The following is a 22,908-nucleotide window of genomic DNA, read 5'->3' on the forward strand; positions in this document are numbered from 1 at the left end:
CCCCCGGCCCCGCACGTACCCGCGCTCCCCAGCTTCCGGGCCGCCTCCGGGGCCGCCGTGCCCCCGGACCAACTCCACCAGGAGCCTCGGGCCGCCCGGAGCAGGAACCCGGCATTCACGCCGCCTCGAGCCATGGAGGCGGCCATGACAGGCGTCACGTGACCCGGGCACCGAGCATGCGCGGCGCCGACCGCCCGTAATACCTGGAAGAGACGCGCAGGCCGCGCCCCGGCTGGCCGGCAGCTGGGCGGGAAGCGGGGTGCGTCCCTGGCCCGAGGACTTGTGTGGGTGCCATCCTGGACCCCCCACCCCGGCGTCAGTGTGTCCCCAAGAAACCAGCCAGCTGTGATCTCTTTAAAACCGTTTACTTACAAACTTTAATTCAGCAAAGGTCTCTGTGTGGAAAGAGCGGGGAAGGCACCCCCTGGCGTGGCCGTGCGCCCGAGTCCCGGGGGGAAGCGAGGGCCCCCCCGCGTGGACAGGTCCCGCCGGTGCCGGAGCAGGACGGGGTGTCCTTGGCCGGGAGGACGCCAGCACCTAGGGTGGCTCTGTTACAGAGCGAGGCTGGCACCTGCTCAGAGGCCAGGCCGCAGCGGGCCGCTGCTGGGGGGGGGGTGTGTCTGTGCCTAGGCTTGGGGGGAGGGGGGAGGCTGCCAAGACCAAGGCTTTGTTTGGCCTTCGGTCCGCATGGAGGGGAGGATCTGGCGAGAGGGGGGCCCAATCTTCAGGCCAGAGATGTTTGGTCCTGAGTCAAGCTTTGGGGGGGGAAGGGGGAAGGGAGAGCTTGGCGTCTGAGAAGCTCTGGCTGGCGAAGCCTGGGGCCCAACTTTAAGGCATCAGGAGGTGAGGGGGGAATCGCAGCAAGGGGGGGGTACTGGCCAGAGTGGGCTTGTGGGGGCCGGATACCGCCATGCCCAGCACACACAGGGGAGAGAGTGGAGCCGCCAACCCCGCAGTGCGCGCTGCAGGCCCGGCAGAGATGAGCGTCCTTGCAGGAATCAGAGCCGGGGAGGGGGCATCTCGATGGTTAAAAAACAAAAAAGGAATCATAAAAATTATAAAAGAAAACCAAAGTCCATTGTCAAAAGTTAAAAAAGGCCAGACAGTCTCTGATCCTCGCGGGAGGTCAGGGGCCTCCAAGGCACTGGAAAGGCCAAAACACAGGAGTGATGAGGCGAGGAGGGCGGGGGACCCCTGAGAGCCGGGCGGGCGTGGGAGGAAGGGCCCAGGGAAGGAGAGGGCAGGCGGGTGCCTCTCTCTTAAGGCTGCAGGTTTCTGCGCATGAGAGCAGGCCCGGACATGGGGGGGGGGCTCCCAAAGCCCTCTTTTTTCCTTGGGCTCCAGTTCCTTGGTCAGCAAAGTCTTTCCCGAGATTTCTCTTAGTACTGAAAGAAAATTGGGGGGGGAAGGAAGGGGGAGGGACATCCCATAAAACCCAGGAACCCCCCCCAAAGCGCTGTGCTGCGGGGGAGGCCCCTTAGAAAATCCGCTTCCGCTTCAGGTAGGAGTCTGCATAGTGGCCGCCGAGGCCCTGCGAGTGCTGGCCCACGTAGCTGCCCTCGGGGCTGGGCTCGGGCGAGGGCAGCAGGTGGGCAAAGCTACGCTTCTGGCCGCCCAGCGGGGTCTGGAGACAAAGAGGACAAGAAGGGCTGCATCAGGGAGGGGGGCGGGGGAGGCAGGGGGGCTCCCCAGCCCAGTGTGTCCCCCCACTCCCTGCCAATACCTTCAACAGGGGGCTATGGCCATTGGGCCCAGGCCCAAGGCCCAGGAGCCCCTCACTGGAGCCCAGCGGGGAGGATCCAACAGCCTGGAGAACGGGACAGGTGGGGGGGGTCACTCTTGGGGCAGGAGCTTCTCCACTAGGCAGACTCCACTTCCCAGAGCCTCAGTTTCCCCATCTGGGGGCTGATGGGGAAGCCGGAAGTGTGGCATTCTGCACACAGCGGGCAGGTTTGATCCCTGGCACCCCAGCCACCCCAGCATCCTGGCTAGCCTGGGGACCCGCTTCCTGCGGGAAAATGTCCCTCCTCACCTTGCTGAGGTGGCTCTGTTTGAGGCCGGCCTGCAGGCCGCTGGTGAAGTAGGAAGTCGGGGAGCCCGAGTAGAAGTGTGAAAGAGGGGCCCCGCCTCCTCCGCCACTCCGATCTCCATAGCCACTGGGTGGGGGGGACATCTGCAGAGAGGGGTGGACTGACTGAGGCCACTGGAGGGGCCCCCAAACAAGGCTGAGTAGGACCCTAAAGAGAGCTGGCAAAGCAGCTCTCCCCTCATCTTCAAATGAACTTGGGCTGGACTTGGGATGGTGGGGCCCCCGTGGGCCAGTGACCAACACCTGGGGGGGGGGTCCCCTGACCTTCAACAGCCTGGGGACAGCCACTGAGCCGCTAGGGAGCGAGCAACCAAGGAAACCACCTGCCACGCTGCGGAATGGCAAGAAAGGAAAAAATGTCCGCAGCCAGGCCTGGTAGCACACGTCTATAGTCCCAGCTACTCAGGAGGCTGAGGCACAAGGACCCCAACAACATCTCAGAAAAAATAAAAAAAATAAAAATAAAAAAAGGCTACACAATGATAGAGCAAGGAGTCCGCACAGCCACAGGGCTGAACGCACAACCAGCTCCTACCTTGTGCCGGCTGGGTCTGTGAGCCCCCAGGGCTGGCTCCCGTGCGTGGGGGAAGAGCCGGCGAGGTCCCACGTCCTGCAGGAAAGGCACAGGAGCAGAAGAGATGAGGTTCTGTGCCAGCCTCACCTTGTCTCAATTTCACAGCCTGGCTGGCCCCATAGATCCATGTCCTTGCCCCCGCCCCCACCAAAGGCAAATTTGGTCCTGAAGTGGCCACAGAATCACAGATGCGGCCACCCATCCCAAGAGCCACTGTGGAGGACAGGAATCGCCATGCATGAATGTTGACAAGACTGGCGTGCGTGCATGCGTGCGTGCCTTCTCTCTCCTTCCTCCTTTCCTTCCTTTTTGGGGGGCACTGGTACTAGAGGTTCAAAGTCAGGTCCTGGGTAGCACTGTCCCTTAGCTTTTTTTGCTCAAGGCTGGCAGTCTACCACCTGAGTCACACCTCCTTCTCGGGTCATTCTGCTGATGAGTTGGGCACAAAGGAGTCTCACAGCCAGGGGCGCCGGGGGCTCACGCCTGTCATCCTAGCTACTCATGCTGAGATCTGAGGACCAGATCTCAAAGCCAGCCCGGGCAGGAAAGTCCATGAGACTCTTATCTCCAATAAAACCATCAGAAAACCAGAAGGGGCGCTGTGGCTCAAGCGGTAGAGGGCCAGGCTTGAGCTGAAGAGCTCAGGGACAGTGCTCAGGCCCAGAGTTCAAGCCCCACAACCCACCATAAATAAACAAAAGAGCTGGCCAACCCCAGGTCCGCCGCAGGAACTCACCGAAGGGTAGTCGAAGCCAAAGCTGTCAGGCAGCCCTGGTTCAGGGGGTAACTGGGAGCTGGAGAGGGGGCTGAGCAGGCGGGACTTGGGTGGAAAAGCTTTGCTGCTGCCCCCTCCCCCCGCGCTCCGGGGAGGGGGTGTGGGGGCCTCGGGTGGGCGGCGGACTCGGTTGCCACCTCCCCAGCCCCGGGCCTCACTCCCTGCCAGGTTGCTGGCAGGAAGCAAGCTGTGGAGGTTCAGGTAAGGGTTCAGGGGGATCCGATAGTCCTTGGGGGGCTCCCCCAGCAGCGACACCTGGGAAGAAAGGAGCAGATTTACAAAGGTCCCAGGCGGAGGGGGTGGGGGAAGGGGTGGAAGGCGCTTTACCCCAGTGGGCGCAGGCAGGGCCCCGCTGTCCTTCTGCAGGCCTCTGACTCCTTGGCCACGGAGCCCCACAGGGGCAGGAGGTGGGGTGAGCTGGGCGGCCGGGGGACCCAGACCCATGGTGTCCCGGTCGCCCGCAGAGGGGCCCAGCAGCGGTGGCAGCAGGGGGGGTGGTTTGCCCCGTCCGGGCAGCAGCTCTGAGGGCAGATTTCCCCCTATGGAGAAGGGGGGGGGGGTCAGGAGCCAGTGACCTCGGCCAAGGCCACGCCGTGGGCTTCTGCCAGTGTTGGGGGGGGGGCGAGGAGGGGGGTGTTACCTGCAGACAGCTCCCCAAGGAGAGGGCTGGCCGTCTGGGTGCCCGGCTGGAGGGTGCCCAGGGGTGAGTCTCCCAGAATGCCCGGCTTCTAGAATAGAGCATAGTCAGCTGGAGACAGGCCGGTGTAAGCTGGACAGCAGACGGGCTTGGCCGCCCCATGCCAGCCTGGGGGGGGGGGTGAGGCAAACCCACAGTGGCACCCACCCACGCCCCACGGCCTCTGCATGGGCAAGGGACGGGTGTGCAGGGGAGGGGCCTGAGCAGCGCCGCGGGGCGTGGCCGCCGCGGGGCGTGGCCGCCGCGGGGCGTGGCCTCACCTTCTGAGCCTGGCTCTGGCTCTGGGTCTGCAGGGCCAGCTGCAGCAGCGCTGTGGACAGGGCGGGCCCGCTGAGCAGAGGCATGGCTGGGGGGGCTCCCAGGAGGCCTGCGGGGATACGGGGAGCTGGGTGCTGGCCCGCCCTTCACCCAGGCCTGCTGACGGCAGGACACAGACCCTCGGAGGCCTTGTGGCCGTGCTGGCAGGGCCCAGAAAGGGGAGACGAACCGGCCCCTCGCCCCTATTCCACACCCACCCCAGGCCGCGCAGCCTCGACTTACCCTGCTTGCCGCCGGCGCCACCCTGGAGTAGGGGGTTGAGCAGCAGCTGGAGGGAGGCGGATGGGCCCAGGTTGCTGAGCAGCTGGAGGATGTTGGGCTCCGGCAGCAGCCCCTTGCCCCGATTGAGGGCCTGGGGAGGGGAAGGGATGGTGGCTTAGAGGGCTGGCAGCCACGCTGGCATCTTGAGGGCGCTCCCAGGCCCGTCTCCACTCACCGTGGCCTGGGCAGCGATGAGTGCGGCCAGCATGCTGCGGCCTGGGGGACCGGGGGCACAGAAGGACACGCGCAGGTGACTGCCGCCCAGGGCCAGGCCGTCAGCCCGCTGCTGGGCCTCCTCCGCCATCTCGGCCGTCTCGTACTCCAGCACGGCGAAGCCCTTCAGCTGTCCATCCTGGCCGCACGCGAGCTGCAGGGGGCATGGTCATGAGCCCAGGGTGCATGGAGTGACCACAGGGGCCACGATGGGGCTCTAGGTGGTGACAGTGACCCCTCCTGGGAGGCGCAGCGGGGTGCCATTCTTGGTCTCCAGCCCTGCTTCTGCCTCTGATCAGCAGCTAATCCTGTGACCGGCCTCCCTCAAACCCACGGTTCAGAGACCTGAGATCTGCGCATGCCCAGGGCCCCAGGGCACGCAGGAAAGCCGAGCCAGGCCCAGGCAGCTCTGCTGGGCCTTCTGCTGCCAGGAAGTGGGCAGGAGTCTGGAGTCTCGGCGCAGAACCACCAAAGCCAGACAAGAGCCATCTCTCCACACGCCCCACGACAGTCACCAGGCTTCATACCCACAGCCCTTTGTCAGGACCCCCGGGGTCAGAGGTATTACAAGAGGAAAGCGGGCTAGAGGCTGGACTGGCCTAAGGCTGCACACATCGCGTGCATAAAATGCGCTGCACTGCTGGGTGCTGGTGTCTCCCTTGTCGTCCTAGCTACTCAGGAGGCCGAGATCTGAGGATCGCGGTTCGAAGCCAGCTCGGGCAGGAAAGTCTGTAAGACACTGATCTCTAATAAACCACCAGAAAACCAGAAGTGGCGCTGTAGCTCAAGTGGTAGAGCGCTCGCCTTGAGCTGAAGAGCTGAGGGACAGCACCCAGGCCCAGAGTTCAAGCCCTGTGACCGACCAAAAAAAAGCCTGTATACCCCAAGTCCCCCAGGGATTGTTTCATAACAAGGTACGAAGTGCAGGGCCACAGACACTGGGCATGGTGGCATAAGCCCATCATCCCGACGCTCAGGAGGCAGAGGCAGGAGGACCAGGGGTTCAAGGACAGCCTGGCTACATGGTGAGACCTTGTCTGGGAAACAAAACCAAAAAGTTACAAATGATCCACTTCAGGTCAGGCTGTACCAAGTGGACCCACCACGAACCTGGGGAACTCGCTTCTTGGTTTTTATAGCATTTGAGGTGCTCAAAGTGTGGGTGGGGCCAGGCGCCAGTGGCTCACGCCTGTCATCCTCGCTACTCAGGAGGCTGAGATCTGAGGATCGTGGTTCAAAGCCAGCCTGGGCAGGAAAGTCTGGGAGACTCTTTATCTCCAAAGAGCCATCAGAAAACCAGAAGTGGCGCTGTGGCTCAAGTGGTAGAGCACTGGCCTTGAGCTGAAGAGCTGAGGGACAGCGCCCAGGCCCAGAGTTCAAGGCCCCACAACCGACAACAACCACAACAGCAGCAAAGTGTGGGTGAGGCATCCTTTCCTGTCCCAAGTGACTCGCGGGTGACAACAGAATGATTTAGGTGTGAAGATAAGATCCCACTGTGTTGCCCAAGTTCATCGCAAACTCTTAAGTTCGAGTGATCCTCTCATCTCAGTCTCTAGGTGGTTGGGACTACAGGAGTGTGATACTGTACCCAGGACCAATGCACAGTTCCCACACAGGCTGAGGACCAGCCGTGTCTCTAAGATGGAATAGCGCACAGCCACAAAGGAGTGAGAAAGAGCTTGTGTTGGAACACAGAGCCACACTGCAGACAAAAAGCAGGGAAGCCATTCAGGGCCAGTGGCGCACACCTGTAATCCAAACTACTCCTGTAATCCAAACTACTCGGGAGGCTGAGATCAGAGGATCATGGTTTGAAGCCAATCTGGGCAATAAAGTCTGTGAGACTCTTATCTTCAATAAAAACTACTCTGAAAAAGCTGGAAGTGGTGCTGTGGCTCAAGTGGTAGAGTGCTAGCCTTGAGCACAAAGCAGCCCAGAGACAGCACCCAGGCCAAGTTCAAGCGGGGGGGAGGGGGGGGGGCAAGCAGCGGGAGAGGGTTGGCAGGGAAGCCAAGCCAAATGAGGTGTGGCAATATTGGAGTTATGAGGTTCAGGGGTACAGTGCCTAACTAGCAAGCAAGAGATCTTGTGTTCAGAACCCCAGTACTGCCCGTAAAATGGGAGTTAGATGTACATGTACCCCATTTAGACAGCTACTTCAACCTGAGTATTTCTGCCCTGAAGTGCTGGTGAGCAGCTCATCAGATTTCAGGGTCACTCTCAAAGTTTAAGACGTTAGCATTCTCTAACCCCTAAATCCAAAAGCAGAAATCGGAACCGCTGTTTAGTATCCTGTCAGCCCGAGTTTTGAAGCCGGACACTAGTAGCTCACACCTGTAATCCCAGCTATTTAAGAGGCTGAAAAGGGAGGATCAAGGCCTGGGCTAGCCTGAACATAGGAGATTCTACTTCCTTGGCGGGGAGAAGCAGACAAGGTAGCAATCGCTTGTGATCCCAGGAGTTACAAGAAGTCTCAAGCAGAAAGGTGGCAGCTAAGACCCATGCCCAGGAAAGAGTCTAGATCTATCTCAAGAAGAACTAGTCACCGGGGCTGAGAAGGCGGCTCAGTGGTAGAGCGCTTGCCTTGCATGCATGAGGCCTTGGGTTCAATTCCTCAGCACTACATAAGCAGACAAAGCTGGAAGTGGCGCTGTGGCTCAAGTGGTAGAGTGCTAGCCTTGAGCTGAAGAGCTGAGGGATGGCGCGCAGGCCCAGAATTGAGGCCCATGATCAAAAAACAAAACAAACAAACAAAAAAACTAGTAACCATGTGCTGGTGGCTCCACCCCTGGCATTCTAGCTACTCAGGAGGCTGAGATCTGAGGATCACGGTTCAAAGCCAGCCCACGCAGGAAGGTCCATAAGACTCAGCTTCAATGAACCACCAGAAAACTGGAAATGGCACTGTGGCTCATTATTAGTAGAGTGCTAGCCTTAAGCTCTAAGCTCTAGCCTTAAGCTCTAAGAGCTGAGGAACAGAGCCCAGGCCTTGAGTTCAAGCCCCATGATCAACAACACCAAAAACAACTACCCACACCCATACCCAAATTCTAACAACAACAGGACTAGAGGCATGGCTCAGAGGGAGAGCACCAGCCTAGCACAAGGCCCTGAATTCAATACCACCAAAAGAAAAATTGTAGCCAAGTGCCAGTGGCTCACGCCTATAATCTTAGCTACTCAGAATTCTGAGAGCTGAGGATCCGGGTTTGAAGCCATCCTGGGCAGAAAACCCAGAGACTCATCTCTAACCACTCAAAAGCCGGAAGTGGTGCTGTGGTTCAAGTGGTCAGAGCACTAAGCCTTGAGCACAAAGAGGCTGAGACCGTGTTCAAGTCAAGCCTCATGACCAACAAAAAGGAGAGAGACTGGGCGATGGGTTCAGTGTCACCTGCCTACTTAAGAGGCACAGGCTGGCTCAGGACCAAGTTTCAGATCAACCTGGGCAACATAAAACATAAATGGGCAGGTGGCTCAGTGGTAGAGTGCTCGCCTAGCACGCACGAAGCCCTCGGGTTCGATTCTTTAGTACCAGATGCACAGAAAAAGCCAGAAGTGGCACTATGGCTCAAAGGGTAGAGTGCTAGCCTTGAGCAGAAGCAGCTTAGGGACAGTGAGTGCCTAAGCCCCGAGTTCAAGCCCCAGGACTGACAATAAGTAAATACATACATACACACATAGGTTTCACATTTCAGGGCATCTCTTAGATCATTGTGGGATCAGGGACGAGCAGGGTCACCCAGAGAAAGCTCTGGGGGTGGGGGTAAGGTCTTCAGGGAAGGACAGCACTTTAACCCTGGCCTTTCAGGACACTGAAATTGGTGTTTTTGGGGTTCTTTTGGTGGGTCCGGGGCTTGAGCTCAGGGCTGGGCGCTGTCCCTTAGCTCTTGTGCTCAAGGCGAGCGCTCTGAGCACTTTGAGCCACAGCTCCACTTCTGGTTTTCTAGCGGTTCACTGGCAATTTCCTACCAGGCTGGCTTTGAACCCTGATCCTCAGATCTCAGCCTCCTGAGTAGCTGGGATGACAGGCGGGAGCCACCAGGCTCACCAGGCCCAGCTGACACACTGCGTTTTGAACCGCCTGGCAGGCCCATTCACAATCAGAAGCAGCTTTGGGTTAACACCCCTGGTCTTAGGATATGTTTTATTTTCTGCTGTTTTTCTTTTTTTCCTGGTGTTGGGCCTGGCTGCGTGTTCTACCACTGGAGCCACACCCAGCCTGTGAAACGCTCTGTATTTATTTTCGAGCAGTATTTCATGCCCCCTGCCCCTGAACCAGCCAAGTTTCTAAGCAACTTTGTAATACAGTAACAGTTAGTGGAAGCCAACTGGCCTGCGAACCAGTCAGGCGCCCTTCCAGGTTCCCTGAGCTCCTCCTGAAACTCCAGGATGGCCAGCTCCCTGCTTGGCATCTGCCTGGCAGACGGCTCTAGGCTTGGCTCCTAACACAGAAACTGAGGCCAGCACCCGGACCCACTTGGTGGGGTTGTTATGAGTGCCGAGACGCGCCAAGGGGCTGCTGGGCTACCACTCCAGCACCTTCAGAGCACCCTGGCCACACATGCTGGTTTCATCCTTTGTTTTTAAATGCTGTTGGGAAGGACCCCAGGGCCTTTGCACATGCCAGCCCAGTTTACTCAGCGGCTTTCACCCCTAGTCAAGGGTAGGGCCAAAGCCTGGATGTAGAATCCTTCTCTTTTTTTTTTTTTTGGGGGGGGGAGGGTCTGGTCGTGGGGCCTGAACTCTGGGCCTGGGCGCTGTCCCTCAGCTCTTCAGCTCAAGGCTAGCGCTCTACCACTTGAGCCACAGTGCCACTTGCGGCTTTTTTCTTTTTGCTTATGTGGTGCTGAGGAATCGAACCCAGGGCCTCAGGCATGCAAGGCAAGCGCTCTACCACTGAGCCACCTTCCCAGCTCAGAATCCTTCTATTCTTATGAACAGATACACTCAGGGGCCAAAGGGTAACCAGGGTCACATGACTCCTAACTAGGGGGGAGCAGAGCAGGGCTGAGGCTCCAACCTGACCCGATACACAAGGCCTGACAGCTATTTGTAGGTGTGTTGGGGGGGTGAGGGGGGTGTCACCTCAAATCGGGTGCTCCCCAGGGGTTTCATAAATGTCTGGTGAGCAGCTGGGGTGTAGCTCAGTGGGAGAGCACTTGTTTAGCACACACAAAGCCCTAAGTTCCATCTCCAACACCAACTAGATCTAAAATGAGTAAGATAAGTAAATAAAATAGACGGACAGCAGGCGGCCCACAGCTGTAATCCTAGCGACTCAGGAGCTGAGGAGGATCAGCTTGAAGCCAGCTTGGGCAGTAAGAGACCTTGAGACCCTATCACAAAATGAACAGTAGGGCTGGAGATGTGGCTCAAGCAGAGCAACCAAGGCCAAGTGGTATCAGCAAAAAATAAGTGAATCACAAACAACAGTGTTAGTGGGTATATCATGGAGGAATGTACTACTCACAGAGCGCTGAGCTGGGCATGGCGACACATGCCTGTAGTACAATCCGAGCTAAGGCAGGAGGCTCCCACCTTGACCAGGAGGAGAGACCAGTGTGGGGAACACAATGAGACCTTGTCTCAAAAAAAAAAAAAAGTGAGCAGCAAAGCTTTACTATGCTTATTTCATGATGATGAGGGCCATGTGTGGGGCGCACGCCTGTAGTCCAAGCATGAGGGATTGAAAGGAAGGAAGCATGGGAGGATTCTGAATCCAAAGGCATTCTCCTCCACGCCCAGCCCGGGCAGGGAGCCCCCGGCATTGGAGAAACAGGCAACCCGAGGGAGTGTTAAAGCCTGGGGACCCAGGCTGCACCCCAGCCCCCGGGCGCCCCCAGCACCCACTTAAAAGTCAGGGGGCACTGCTTCATTTTGTGTGTATTGGTATTGGGGCTTGAACGCAGGGCCTGGGCGCCGTCCCTGAGCTTTTTTATTTTTTGCTCAAGGCTAGCACTCTACCACTTGAGCCACAGCTCTACTTCCAACTCTTTGATGGAGCTTTGGAGATAAAGAGTCTCATGAAGTTTCCTTCCTGGGCTGGCCTCGGACCTCGATCCTCCGAATCTCAGCCCTCCTGTGTAGCTAGGCTTACAGGCGTGAGCCACAAGGCCCGGCAGCAGCACCGCTTCATTTTCTAGGGGGCCCGATCGGAGGAGGCTGGTGACCGCCGAGGCCCGGCTCCGGGTCCCCGACGGGCCGGGGCTCACCTGGCAGAAGGTGGGTGTGTGCACGGCGGACAGCGCCCGGCGCAGGGCGTCCACGTCGCTGAAGCCCGGCGGCAGGCGATCGACGCAGAGGCAGCGCGAGTGGAGCAGGGCGGGCGTGAGCTGGCCCGCGTCCGTCCAGTGCACGTAGAGCGTGCGCGGGCCCAGCGGCTTGCCCAGCAGGTCCGACTTGGCGCGCGCGGCCGAGTCCTTCTTCATGTACTCGGCGAAGCCGTAGCCCTTGGAGTGGCCGGTGCGCTCGCTGTACACCAGGAAGCAGCGCTCCAGGCTGCCGAAGGGCCGCACCAGCTCCTCGAACTGCGCCTGCGTCAGGCTGGGGGGCAGGTTGGCCACGCACAGCAGGGCGTCGGTGGGCTGCAGCTGCACCGACAGCTCCCGCTCCCGCAGGTGGCTCTGGTGGAAGGCGCCGATGGCCGCCTCGGCCTGCTCGCCGTTCAGCAGGGTCACGAAGGCTGCGGGGCGGGGGCGGGGGGCGGGTCAGCGATGCCGGGCCTGCGGGGGGGTCCTGACCCGCTCTCCATCTGGTGAGATCACGGGTGCAGAGCCGCCCCCTCCAGCCCCGGGGGTCCCCCAGTCACCTGCCACTGGCGATCCGCACAGACCCCCCTGCACCTGCTCCCTGCCTCTCCCAGGAGAGAGGCGAAGAAGGCTGTCCAGAGCCACGCGAGGTGGTGCACACCCGTAATCCCAACCTCAACACAGGAGGATCTTGAGTTCTAGGACATTCCAGGCAGCTAGTGGTATAATATACACACATATGCACGCATGCATGTGTTTATGTATATATATGTACATACACACATACGTATATCATGTGCTATATGGATGGATATACATGTCATATTCACAGCACTCAGGAAATGGAGGCCGGAAGATCTTAAGCTTGAACACAGCCTGAACTACAGAATGAGATCCTAGCTCAAAAAAAAAAAAAGGTAAAATAAGCTGGGAAGCCAGTGGCTCACGCCTGTCATCCTAGCTACTCAGGAGGCTGAGATCTGTTGGAAGATCAGGGTTCAAAGCCAGCCAGGCCAGGATAGTTCATGGGGCCAACCACATACTAAAGAGCAGGAAGTGGAGCTGTGACTCAAGTGGTAGAGGGCTAACTTGAGCCAACAAAATAAATAAATAGAAAGTTCAGGGACAGCGCCCAAGCCCTGAGTTCAAGCCCCAGGACTGCCACAAACAAATAAAGAGCTAAATCTACGTCGCCCTAACTGCACCATCCTCTCCATTCCTCCAAACCAGCCTTGTGCCTATGTCGCATCCTCTGCCAGCCCCACACCTGCGTCTAGAAACATGAGAGACGAGACTCCAACCCAGGCCTCTAGGCTGCCTTCCCCAGGGAAGGAACACTGAGCCCCCACAAATCCCCGTTCAATCCTGCCTGCCCTCCTGATCCAGCCTTCAACCTCATATCTTCCTGAAGCCTGTCCTAGCTCCTCCGGCTCAGAATCCCTGCTCTCTCCACCCACTGTGCCTTTTCTGTCACTTTTAAAGGTCCCAAGATGCTTTTTTTATTCCTTTAATTTCTCTAAGACAAGGGTCTCCCTATAATAGCCCAGGCTGGCCTTGAACTCACAATCCTTCTGCCTCACGCTCTGGAGCGCTGGGATACAGGGGTGCGCCACCATACCTGGCCCATTTCACCTTCACATTTGCAACTATTTGAGTAGCCTCCTCCTCTCCAGCCCGGGCTGTCTGGTGGCAAGCCACGTCCCTGGTCCCCGGCACATAGTAAATGCTCAGTAAGGATTTGTTGAAAGGTGGCTCGAACAGAAAACATCATTCAACATCTGGAGCCCTGATGCGTGTGGCACAGGCCCCCACAGTCACAGATTAGCCAAAGTGGGCTCAAAGGACTGGGAAGAAAGGAGGTGTGGCTGCACTGAACATGGACAGATTTTTGTCATGATCTTTAGACTCTGCATGCAGTATTTACGTGGTATTAGCAACACTAAGTCATCTAGAGGTGCTGAAGTCTTGGGAGGCTGTGTTGCGCCCCCTGAGAGCCTGGAGCTCCAGAACAGGCCTGGACAGCTGCACCTGGGAGCCAGCAAGCACATGATTGGTTGATTCTTTGGCTAGTCATTATGCAGCCACAGCATTGGCCCTCCTCCTTGCTACCTGACGCAGCCTGAGTGGAGACAGACCAGGATCCCAACATGACGTCTCCCTGTACCTCCAAGATCTCAATCACTGACCTCACCCTACAGACTGTCAGGGAAGGCTGTAGAAGATCTTTAACACCTGGCACAATGGCTAACAGTGGCCGAGGCTGACAAGACCTTCCCAATTTCCTGGAGCTAGGTAGGAGGCAGGCCTATAAGCCAGCAATGACAGCCAAGGGTGGACAGTGTCATGATGGCAGGCAGAAGAGACAGCCTGGAACCTTCCTCGACACAGCTTTACAAAACAGGGCTAGGAGGGTTGGGAGAGTGGTTTTGAGGGAAAAGGATTAGGGACAAAATAAGACGTTGCAAGGGAATTAGAACAGGCTAGGGGCAGGCGTCTGCATGAGGCAGGAAGATCTGGGCACTGGTGACTCACTCCTGTAGTCCTAGCTACCCTTGAGGCTGAGATCTGAGAACAGCGGTTCAAAGCCAGCCTGGGCAGGAAAGTCTCTGAGTCTTTTTTATTATCTCCAATGAACCCACCAAAAAGCTAGGAGTGGAGCTGCAGTAGAGAAGCAGCCTTGAGTGGGGAAGCGAAGGGATAGTGCCCAGACTCTTTTGGATTGACGTTTAGGAGACAAGATATGACCCTCCCACCTCCAGGCGCTGTCACCTCCTGCCCAGACCCGCCCCACCGCCCCACCAACCTGTCCCTTTGTATTTGTCCACAAAACAGTACTTGAGCTCATAGTCGCTGAGTAGGTCGTGTACTTCCTGCAGAGACAGAAACCAGAGACAGAGTTACCAAGGGATGAAGGAACAGCTGGGCGCTTCTTCCAGGCAGCCCAACTACTAAGGCAGATGGATGACCAAGCCTGCCTCGAGATGCGGAACCTGAGCTTCCAACGAGGCCATTTCACCTGCTCGAGGCCATCACTGGCGAAGCAAGATTCAAGAGCCTGGCTGAAAGTCAGGGCACTGGTGGCCCCTACACCTGTAACCCTCGATACTTTGGAGGCTGAGATCTGAGGATCACCATTTCATACCAGCCTGGGCAGAAAAGCCCAGGAGATTCTTATTTCTAATCACCAAAAAGCCAGACTGGAGAGGGGGGGCTCAAAGGGTAGGGTAGGGTGCAAGCAGTGAGCAAGCAAGCCCAACAAGAGCCTAAGACCCTGAGTCTGAGCCTTAGTATTAGAGGGGGGAAAAAGTCTGAGCCCAGTGCCAGTGGCGTATACCTATAATCCTAGCTACTCAGGAGGCTGAGATCTGAGGATTGAGGTTCAAAGTCAGTGGGCAGGAAAGTCCTTGAGACTCTTCTCTCTAATCTCCAATGAACCACCGAAAAACCGGCAGTAGCACTGTGGCTCAAGTGGTAGAGCATGTGCCTCGAGCTGAAGAGCCCAGGGCCCAGGCCCAGAGTTCAAGCCCCATGACCTACCAAAAAAAAAGTGTCCACATGCTGCTCAGAAAGCAGACCTTTAAAAGGGAAGTTGTTGAACCTGTCTGACTTATCTGCAAGGCTGTTTCCTACAACTCTACAGCTAAATATTAACAAACCCATATCATGGGCAAAGAAACTGAGGCTCGGGGAGGTGAATAAATATGCCCTGTGCTGGGCAGTGGTCACAGCAGCAGAAATACTATCCAGCGCCACCTAATTGGAGAGGGTGCATGTATTTATGACTGTGCCTCCCAATCCCCTCTTGTTAGCAGGGCTGCCTGCCTAGCAGAGGGATAGGAGATGGAGACACTGGGTCTGACAACCTGTACAGGTGGCAGGAAGGGCAGCTGCATTCTGTGGACACTAGATGGGAGACCAGCCCCAGACCTTGTGGACTTGTGGCGCCCGGTCCCAGATTTGTCCCCTCACCCTCTTAAGGGCTCCTTCAGCTGTGTGTCCCATCTTGTGGGCAAAGTGGGCCGAGGAGGAGGGGGGGGAAAAACAGGGAGAAGGAAATCTATCCATTGCTAGAGATGCCATTTACTGGGTCCAAAGAGCAGGAGGAAGGGCTGTCCTGGGTAGGCGTAGTGGGGGGAGGGCATGGCAGCAGGAAGATCGGCCAAGGTGAACTCCGCGCCACGCACACAGCCTTTGCCTCTAAGATCTGAGATAGGGTGGCAGGAAACCTCTTCCCAAATGACTCCTGGACTTCCTGGAGGAAGGGTGCTACAACTTCCGGGCTCTGCATCTTAAAGAGGTATGAATCGAGGCAGGGTTAGGTCCTCACAAACTTCTGGATGGAAGGTCTCACCATCCAGGTTGTGTGTGTGTGTGTGTGTGTGTGTGTGAGACACAATCCAAAGGATCGGGGAAGGAGGGTGAAAGGGGGGGGGGAACTGATGTCCTAACAAACTTCTGGATGGAAGGTCTCACCACCCATGGGGTGTGCGTGTGCGTGTGTGTGTAACACAATCCAAAGGATCGGGCAAGGAGGGTGGAAGGGGGGGGGACTGCCCACACCTCCCAATCCAGCAATCCCTTCCCACGGTCCTCCCAGGCCAAAGCTCGAGCATCGGGGCTCACCTAGGCCTGCGGTCGCCCGTAGCAACGGCTCCCCGCGCTCCGCAGTTGGTCTCTTCCTCCCTGTCCCCCCGCGCCCCGCCGCGCTCTTGGTCTCTCCCGATTCCCCCGGGATCCCGCGCTGGGACCCCCCCCCCCGCGGCGGAGGCCCGCCCTGGCGTCGCCGGACGCCCCCCCGCGCGCAGGCGCACGTCGGCGTTTCCCGCCGCGCCCCCGCCCCCCCACCGGCCGTACCTGGTTGGTCACGTCCCCCGGGAGGCCTCGGATCAGTATCTTACGGCGGTTACGGAACTGGCGCTCGGTGTGTTCCAGGCGTTTCTGGATCTCTTCCGGATCTAGAGGCGGCAGCTCTTCCTCGGGTGCCCGGCGTTCCGCAGTATCAGGAGCTTCTACTTCGGCCCCGGGCTCCGGACTCAGCGGGGGCCGGTGAGTAACGGACACGTCGGCCGCCATCTTGGGAAACCCGGCGCCTTCTGGGACCAGCGAGTCAAGGCGGAGCGGCATAGAGCGGCAATGAAGGCGCGCCCTCCGATTGGCTAACCAAAGCCCCGCCTTCCCCTCGTCCCCCTCAGCCTATTGGCTAAGGCTCAGCCAGCCTCTCAGAGTCTGAGCTACGTCAGTAGCGCCAGAAGCTCCTCCCCCTTCCGCCTCGGCCAGGCCATTCAGGAGTTGCGCGATGTGGTGGGAACAGCTTGGCGGCGTGAATAGCAGACTCATGGGACTGAACACGGAAGTTGAGAGGATTTTATTGGTGGGGAACTGGAGCCAAAGTCCCTGCCCCGTCCTTGGCCCCGGATCCCGGCGTCCCGCCGCTCAAGGCACCTCCTCCGCCTCTGTCTCTTGAGGTGTCATCGTCGTGAGGGGTACGAAGGCGCTTTGCCTCGCCACGGGGTAGCTGCCTCTCCGCGATTTCGACCCGAAGACAAACATTAAGGCCACCGCGACAGTCAGCACCCCTAGGGTTGCTAGCACCCCTAAGACGATGCTTACCCTGGCGGGATTGCGTTCTGCACAGAAAAAAAATACATATGTATATATATTATATATATATATATTTTATATATATATATATACATTAATGGGCTTCTCTGGATCCTCAAGCCCTGGGTTTGTCCCTCTCCTCACCCTCCCCTTTTGACCTACCACGAACGTCAATCTCCACGGGCAAGGTGGCGGAGCCCATTGGACTCGTTGCCTGGCAACAGTAAACGCCACTATAATTTAGCCCGACGACGAATGGAATCCCGACGTGCACCACATTCCCAGAATCCTCCTGCAAACACTGCAACCTAGGGGCCGGATTGCCTCCGGCCTGGCACCGCAAGACCTGGGTAGTCTTCTCTTTCCACACCAAGTGTTGGGGACATTTGTCCCGGTCGATCTTGGGACCATCTGTGGAACCACCATGCGATCAGACAAGGGAAACTCCACACCGGGACGGTAAGGGTGAGGGATTAAAACAGATGTGAGTATATCAGGAGCCTACGGCCCACGTCTGTAATCCTATTCAGGAAGCTGTCATTTGAGGATCCCAGGTTTAAAGCCAGCCTGGGTGGACAAATCCCATGAGACACTTATTTCAGGTAACCACCAAAAAGCCAGAAGTGGAGCTGTGACTCAAGTGGTAGAACACAAACCTTATGCAAAAACAAGGAGGGGCAGGGCCTGAGGTCTAGCATTAAATAATTAATAGCCCAATGCCACAGTGACTTTCACTTTAATCCTAGCTACTCGGCAGGCTGTTATCTGAAGATTATGGTTTGAAGTCAGCCCTGACAGGGAAGTCTATGAGGAGCTTATCTTCATTTAATCAATAACAACAAAAGACCCGGAGCTGTGGCTCAAGAGTGGAAAGGCTAAGTGACAGCGCCCGGGCCCAGAGCTCAAGAACCAACACCGGCAATGAACAGTGACCAACTCACACAGGACAGACAGCCGGACAGTCGTGTTCTTATGCAGAAGGAGCCCGTCCACCTCAAGGGTGCCACTACAGAAGAAGTGGCGTCCGTCGTCGCGCTCAGTGGCATGCAGCTGAAGCTGGGCTGGCTGCCCCAGAAGGGGGATTGGAGCCCCATCCAGCATGACCTGGGTTCGGGGTCCGGCCATGCAAGTTACGTTCACTGTGGACCTCTCAGCAACCATGGCCTCACTCAGGTTCACAACGGGCTCCAGAAAGCCTGAAGACCAGAGGACAAAGCTGGGGAACTTCTGGCCTGCGATTGCCGCTTCCCCCACTGGGAGAGGGTCTCCAGGCCACGCCTTCTTTGCGGTGGATGTCTTCTGAGGTGGATGTCAGGCCCCGCCCACGCTGCACCCGGAGGACCTCCGGACAGGCCCCGCCCTCCCAAGTCAGCACCCTGCGCCCCGCCCCTTGCCCCGAGGCCCCACCCCACAAACCTCCCCCACTCATCCATGAGGCCCCGCCCTCCCAAGTCCCCGCCCCTCACCCAAGAGGCCCCACCCCACAAATCTCCCCCCTCACCCATGAGGCCCCGCCCTCCAAAGTCTCCACCCTCATCCTGCAGAGGTCCCGCCCTCTCAAGTCCCCGCCCCTTGCCCTTGAGGCCCCGCCCTCCAGTTTCCACACTCATTCTGCAGAGGCCCCGTCCTCCCGAGGCCCCGCCCCCTTATCCTTGAGGCCCCGCCCTCCAGTCTCCACCCTCACCCTGCAGAGGCCCCGCCCTCCCGAGGCCCCGCCCCTCAGCAGTTCGGGTCTGGGGACCCAGCTTACTGTAAACAGTCAAGTTCTTCCGGGCCTGGCGACTTTCGTCCCCCAGGGCCACGTTGCAGCTGATGTCCGTGGAACCCTCGTGGTGGGCGTGAGCCGTGGCCGTGGCTGTGAGCGTGTCCCCGCGGCTCGTGGCTGTGGGGTGCAGCCTCTGGCCCCCCAGCACCATGTGGACCTGGGCCTCAGGTGCCGGGAAGAGCCCATGGGCAATGCACCGCACCTGCGTGGACGACCCCACCTCCAGGATGGGCGGGGCCTCGAGGCGCAGGGGCCTCCCGGGCAGGGCTGGGGGGCACAGGGGCATGATTGAAGGCTGCAGGGGTCCCCCACACACAGTCAGGGTCCCCTTCTCTGCAGATGTCTTTCAGTCTAGCTCACGCGCCCCCCCCCTCCCGGGCTCCCAGACCCTTCCAAGGGCAAGCTTTCCCCCGAAGACCCCAGCTCATCACCCAGCCTCTGCCGCCCTCCCTCACCGAAGGTTCGCAGCTGCCTGGGGGCCGAGGTGTTCTGGAACAATCCCAGCCCGTGTGGCCGCAGATCCAGTTCCGTGGCACAGGAGAAATTGGCACCGTGATCGCTCCTGCGGGCCAGCACGGTGGCTGTGACCACAGCCGGCTCCCCCAGCACGGGCTGCCGGCTCAGCTCCTCCTCCCCGCGGAGCAGCACCGCGCTGAGCTGGGCCCGGGGCTCCCCGCCCGCCACCAGGCAGCTCAGGGTGAGGTTCTGGCCCACCGGATGCCAGGGGGGCAGGGGGGCCAGCTCCACCGTCTCTGGGAACCCTGGCGGAAGAGTGCTGAATGGCACTGGGCAGTCCCCCCTGCAATCCTCCCACCCCACAGACTGAAGGGGAAACAGGATTTTCCTGCTCTGATCTGTGATCTAGGAGGCCCCCCCCATACTCCCTCCCCAACCCAGGGCCTTGTCCTTGCCCCAGTCTGCTAATGAGCCCCGCCCCAGCCTGTGAGCTTGGAGTGAACACAATGCACCAGCAGAAGTGTTTGCCTGTCATTAATGGCAGGATTATTTCCTGTGTTGTCAGGCACCCTGCCAATGTTGGAGCTCAGAAAACCATGCCTAGGGGGCTGGGAAGGTGGCTCAGTGGTAGTATGCTTGCCTAGCATGCATGAAGCCCTGGGTTTGGTTCCTCAGTACCACATACACGGTAAAAGCCAGAAGTAGTGCTGGGGCTCAAGTGGTAGAGTGCTAAATTTTGAGCACAGAGAGGTTCAGAGACAGAGTCCAGACCCTGAGTTCAAGCCCCAGGACTGGCCAAAAAGAAAAGAAAAACCCACACCTAAGCTGGGTGCCTGGGGTTCTGGCCTGTAATCCTAGCTACTCAGGGGCTGAGATCTGGGTTTCCCTGTTTGAAACCAGTGGAAGACTCATCTCTAATTAACAAGCCAGGAGCCTGGCACCTATGACTCACACCTGTCATCCTAGCTACTCAGGAGACTGCGATCTGAGGATCGAGGTTCAAAGCCATCCCAGGCAGGAAAGTCCGTGAGACTCTGATCTCCAATGAACCACCAGAAAACCAGAAGTGGCGCTGTGGCTTAAGTGGTAGAGCGCTATCCTTGAGCTGAAGAGTTCAGGAACAGCCCAGAGTTCAAGCCCCACAACTGACAAAAAAAAAAGTCTCACAGACTTCCCTGCCAGGGCTGGCTTTGAACCATGATCCTCAGATCTCAGCCTCTTGTCTCGCTAGGATTATAGGCGTGAGCCACCAGAACCTGGCGGAGCTCTTTTGTTAAAGGCAAGCCATAGCACCACTTCCAGTTTTTTGGTGGTTTAGTGGAGATAAGAGTCTCAGGGACTTTCCTGCTCGGGCTGGCTTTGAAGCATGATCCTCAAATCTCAGCCTCTTGAGTAGCTCAGTTGACAGGCATGAACCACCAGCACCTAGTTAGTCCATCATTTGACTGAGATGAATGTCTGTGTATCTTTGTCTGTGTCTGTCACATACACATAGGCCCATGTCTAAGTTCTGAGGCAGAGCGCAGACCCGTCTTCTCTCCCCCCCCCCCCGCCCCATCACATCTACTCACGGAACACCATGATTTCAGATGTGGCTGTCATCTGGGAGCCATTACAGTATCCGGAGCAAAAGACTTGGCTGCTGACGGTGATGTTGCTGAGCTGGAAGGCCGCCCACCGCACACCATGACCCGCAGGGACCTTCTCAAGCAACGTCTCCAGCGAGAGGAGCTCAGGCTGGGGACAGTCCATGCTGCAGTTCACTACCAGGGTCCCTCCAGCCAGAAGCACAGGGTCTCGGGGCTCCACCCGCAGAAGGGAGCCCCGCGCTAGGTCTCCTTGAGGAATAGGAGGGGATTCAGTGGGGGTACCCCAAATCCACCCTGCATAGATTCTCTCCCTCAAGCAAGAACACTCACAACCATGCAGTAGAGGAAGACAAAGGATTGATAAGAGAGGCCAAGGGCTGGGCACAGTGGCTCACGCCTGTAATCCCAGCTACTCAGAAGGCAGAGATTAGGATAATTATGTTTCAAACCCAATCAGGGCCAAAAATTAGTGGGACCCCCCCCCCAATCTCAGTAAGTTGGGCATAGGAGGGCATGTCTCTCATCCTAGTGAGACAGCTGTAGGTAAGTGAATTGTTGTCTGAGAAAATCGGGGTGGTGGAAGACCCTCTAAAACTAAAACAAAACAGGCTAGACACATGGGCTCACATAGTAGAGCATCTGCCTGGCAAGGATGAGGGCTGGAATTCAGTCCTCAGAACTATCAAAGTAACAAAAAGGGGGCAGGTATCGCCCAGCACTGGTAGCTCACTCCTGTAGTCCCAGCTATTCAGCAGGCTGACATATGATTACAGTTCCAAGCCATCCTAGCTTGGTGAGAACAAACAAAGAAATCTCAGGGACAATGCCCAGGCCCAGAGTTCAATTCCCCACAACTGATAAAAAAAAAACCCTCAACTTTGGAACTAGAACTTTCTCCTGGGGAGACCAGCTTGAGTGAGCAGGAAATAACCGGGGTGGCAGATTGTGCCCATACTTCCCTTTATTTCTGAGTCCCCTTCGACCCCCCCCAACCCTGAGCCCAGCCCTGTGTCAGCTCACCCAGGGCCAGCAGACAGCAGGCCAACAGCTGGAAGATGAGCAGGGCGCGGCCGAGTGGCAGCCCGGCGGGCGCCATGGTGGGCAGGCTGAGCAGGCTGAGCGAGGAAGGGACCGGGGAAGGGGTGCTGGGAGGGGCCGAGGGAGGGCGGCGGAAGCCGGGGCGGTCAGGGTTGGAGCAATCAGGGCTGCACCTTTCACCAGGCCTGGCATCTTGAAGTGGTGAGGTTCCGGATCTGGGGTGATGTAAGTTGGGGATCCCTCAGAGAGAGACACAGTTGGGAGTTGGGGGGAAACATTCCACAGGCCTCAGATGTACCTCAAATTTGTTGTTCCCTCAAATTCACAGAATTGGCAGTTGCTCTTGTTCTCAGTACCCAGAAACTGTGGGTTTGGGGCTGGGGAGGGGGGGTTAAGGGGGGGGAGGTGAGAAAACTTCCGGCTGAACTTGTAGCATAGGGTGACTTTTGTCTGTAGAGAGGAAGTTAAGGGGGTCAGGAGATCTAGGTGAGATTTTGTTTCTTCTATTTTCCCTTTCTGTTTCTCAGAAGGCATCTAGCCTTGCTTCCCAGGCTGGCTTCAAGAAATCCTCCTGCCTCAACTCCATCCCCTTCCCCCAGTAGCTGGGATTACAGGTGTGTGCTACTATACCGGGCTAAAGGCAGGATTGCAAGGCAGCACTGCAAAGGGGACAACAATGGGAGCAGTGCCAGACGTGCTTCAGAGGGTCTGTACGAGATGATGGCATTCAGGGAGGGGCCAAGGAAAGACTTGCGGATCCCAGGTGCTGGTGGTGTGTAGCTCCTGAGATCTGAAGATCATGGCTCCAAGCCAGCCCAGGCAGGAAAAAAATCTGTGAGACTATCTCCAGTTAAGCACCAAAAAAGTAGGAAACGGATCTGTGGTTTGTGTGCTAGAGCACTAGCCTTGAGGGAAAAAGCACAGGGCCAGTGCCCAGGCCTTGAGTGTGAGCCCCAGGAGAGCAACAACAACAAAAAAGAATTTGGGGGCTGGGAATGCGGCTCAGTGGTACAGTTACTTGCCTAGCATGCATGAAGCGGGGTTCGATTCCTCAGTACCACAGACACAGAAAAAGTCAGACATGGTGCTGTGGCTCAAGTGGTAGAGCGCTAGCCTTGTTGGCTTAGTGTTTGGTTTTGTTCTTTGAGACAGAATTTTGGTCTGTAGCCCAGACTGGCTCAGACTCTTAATCCTGGGATTACAGGTTAGTATCACTACACCTGGATCAAGAGGATTGTGTGTGTGTGTGTGTGTGTGTGTGTGTGTGTGTGTGGTAAACTC

At 57.7% G+C, this 22,908-nt stretch overlaps 3 protein-coding genes across 5 annotated transcripts in view; all 3 read right to left on the reverse strand.

Moving 5' to 3' along the window:
- Fdx1l (ferredoxin 1-like) overlaps positions 1–148 on the reverse strand; it is an 8,744-nt gene extending 8,596 nt beyond the window's left edge. Inside the window, exon 1 of the mRNA XM_013033938.1 lies at positions 20–148. Coding sequence (XP_012889392.1) covers positions 20–146 — 127 coding nt within the window. The 5' untranslated portion in view covers positions 147–148. The remainder of the gene's footprint in view (positions 1–19) is intronic.
- An 877-nt stretch (positions 149–1,025) lies between these two features.
- On the reverse strand, positions 1,026–16,302 carry Raver1 (ribonucleoprotein, PTB-binding 1). 3 transcript variants are annotated; one of them, XM_013033955.1, is made up of 13 exons: positions 16,033–16,302; positions 13,982–14,048; positions 11,143–11,612; positions 4,890–5,081; positions 4,676–4,805; positions 4,396–4,502; positions 4,079–4,166; positions 3,766–3,977; positions 3,400–3,693; positions 2,625–2,699; positions 2,033–2,173; positions 1,724–1,807; positions 1,026–1,624 (listed from the first exon to the last, which is right to left on the reverse strand). In XM_013033955.1, exons 1-13 carry the CDS (start codon positions 16,300–16,302, stop codon positions 1,478–1,480), a joined length of 2,277 nt encoding a protein of 758 aa, XP_012889409.1. In that variant the 3' UTR covers positions 1,026–1,477. The 3 variants fall into 3 exon arrangements, with proteins under 3 accessions (XP_012889409.1, XP_012889411.1, XP_012889412.1); XM_013033957.1 differs by having other exon boundaries at positions 3,766–3,959; positions 16,033–16,267; XM_013033958.1 differs by lacking the exon at positions 1,724–1,807 and having other exon boundaries at positions 16,033–16,267.
- A 226-nt stretch (positions 16,303–16,528) lies between these two features.
- Positions 16,529–21,992, reverse strand: Icam3 (intercellular adhesion molecule 3). Its single transcript, XM_013033962.1, has 7 exons — positions 21,610–21,992; positions 20,572–20,838; positions 19,000–19,305; positions 18,530–18,811; positions 17,721–17,975; positions 16,942–17,190; positions 16,529–16,805 (listed from the first exon to the last, which is right to left on the reverse strand). Exons 1-7 carry the CDS (start codon positions 21,683–21,685, stop codon positions 16,612–16,614), a joined length of 1,629 nt encoding a protein of 542 aa, XP_012889416.1. The 5' UTR covers positions 21,686–21,992; the 3' UTR covers positions 16,529–16,611.
- Positions 21,993–22,908: the final 916 nt, after the last annotated feature.

The sequence above is a fragment of the Dipodomys ordii genome, unplaced genomic scaffold (genome assembly GCF_000151885.1).
Source record: "Dipodomys ordii isolate 6190 unplaced genomic scaffold, Dord_2.0 Scaffold180, whole genome shotgun sequence".
Taxonomy (NCBI): Eukaryota; Metazoa; Chordata; class Mammalia; order Rodentia; family Heteromyidae; genus Dipodomys; species Dipodomys ordii.

Coding starts and splice junctions, on each gene's coding strand:
- Raver1 (XM_013033955.1), bottom strand. CDS start 16,302: ATGCCGCTCCGCCTTGACTCGCTGGTCCCAGAAGGCGCCGGGTTTCCC. Junction 4,806..4,889: donor TCATCGCTGCCCAGGCCACG/GTGAGTGGAGAC, acceptor TCCCCTCCCCAG/GCCCTCAATCGGGGCAAGGG. Junction 2,174..2,624: donor ACAGACCCAGCCGGCACAAG/GTAGGAGCTGGT, acceptor CCCTCTCTGCAG/ATGTCCCCCCCACCCAGTGG.
- Icam3 (XM_013033962.1), bottom strand. CDS start 21,685: ATGGCGCCCGCCGGGCTGCCACTCGGCCGCGCCCTGCTCATCTTCCAG. Junction 20,839..21,609: donor CTGCTGTCTGCTGGCCCTGG/GTGAGCTGACAC, acceptor CTATTCCTCAAG/GAGACCTAGCGCGGGGCTCC. Junction 17,976..18,529: donor GAAGAACTTGACTGTTTACA/GTAAGCTGGGTC, acceptor TCTGGTCTTCAG/GCTTTCTGGAGCCCGTTGTG.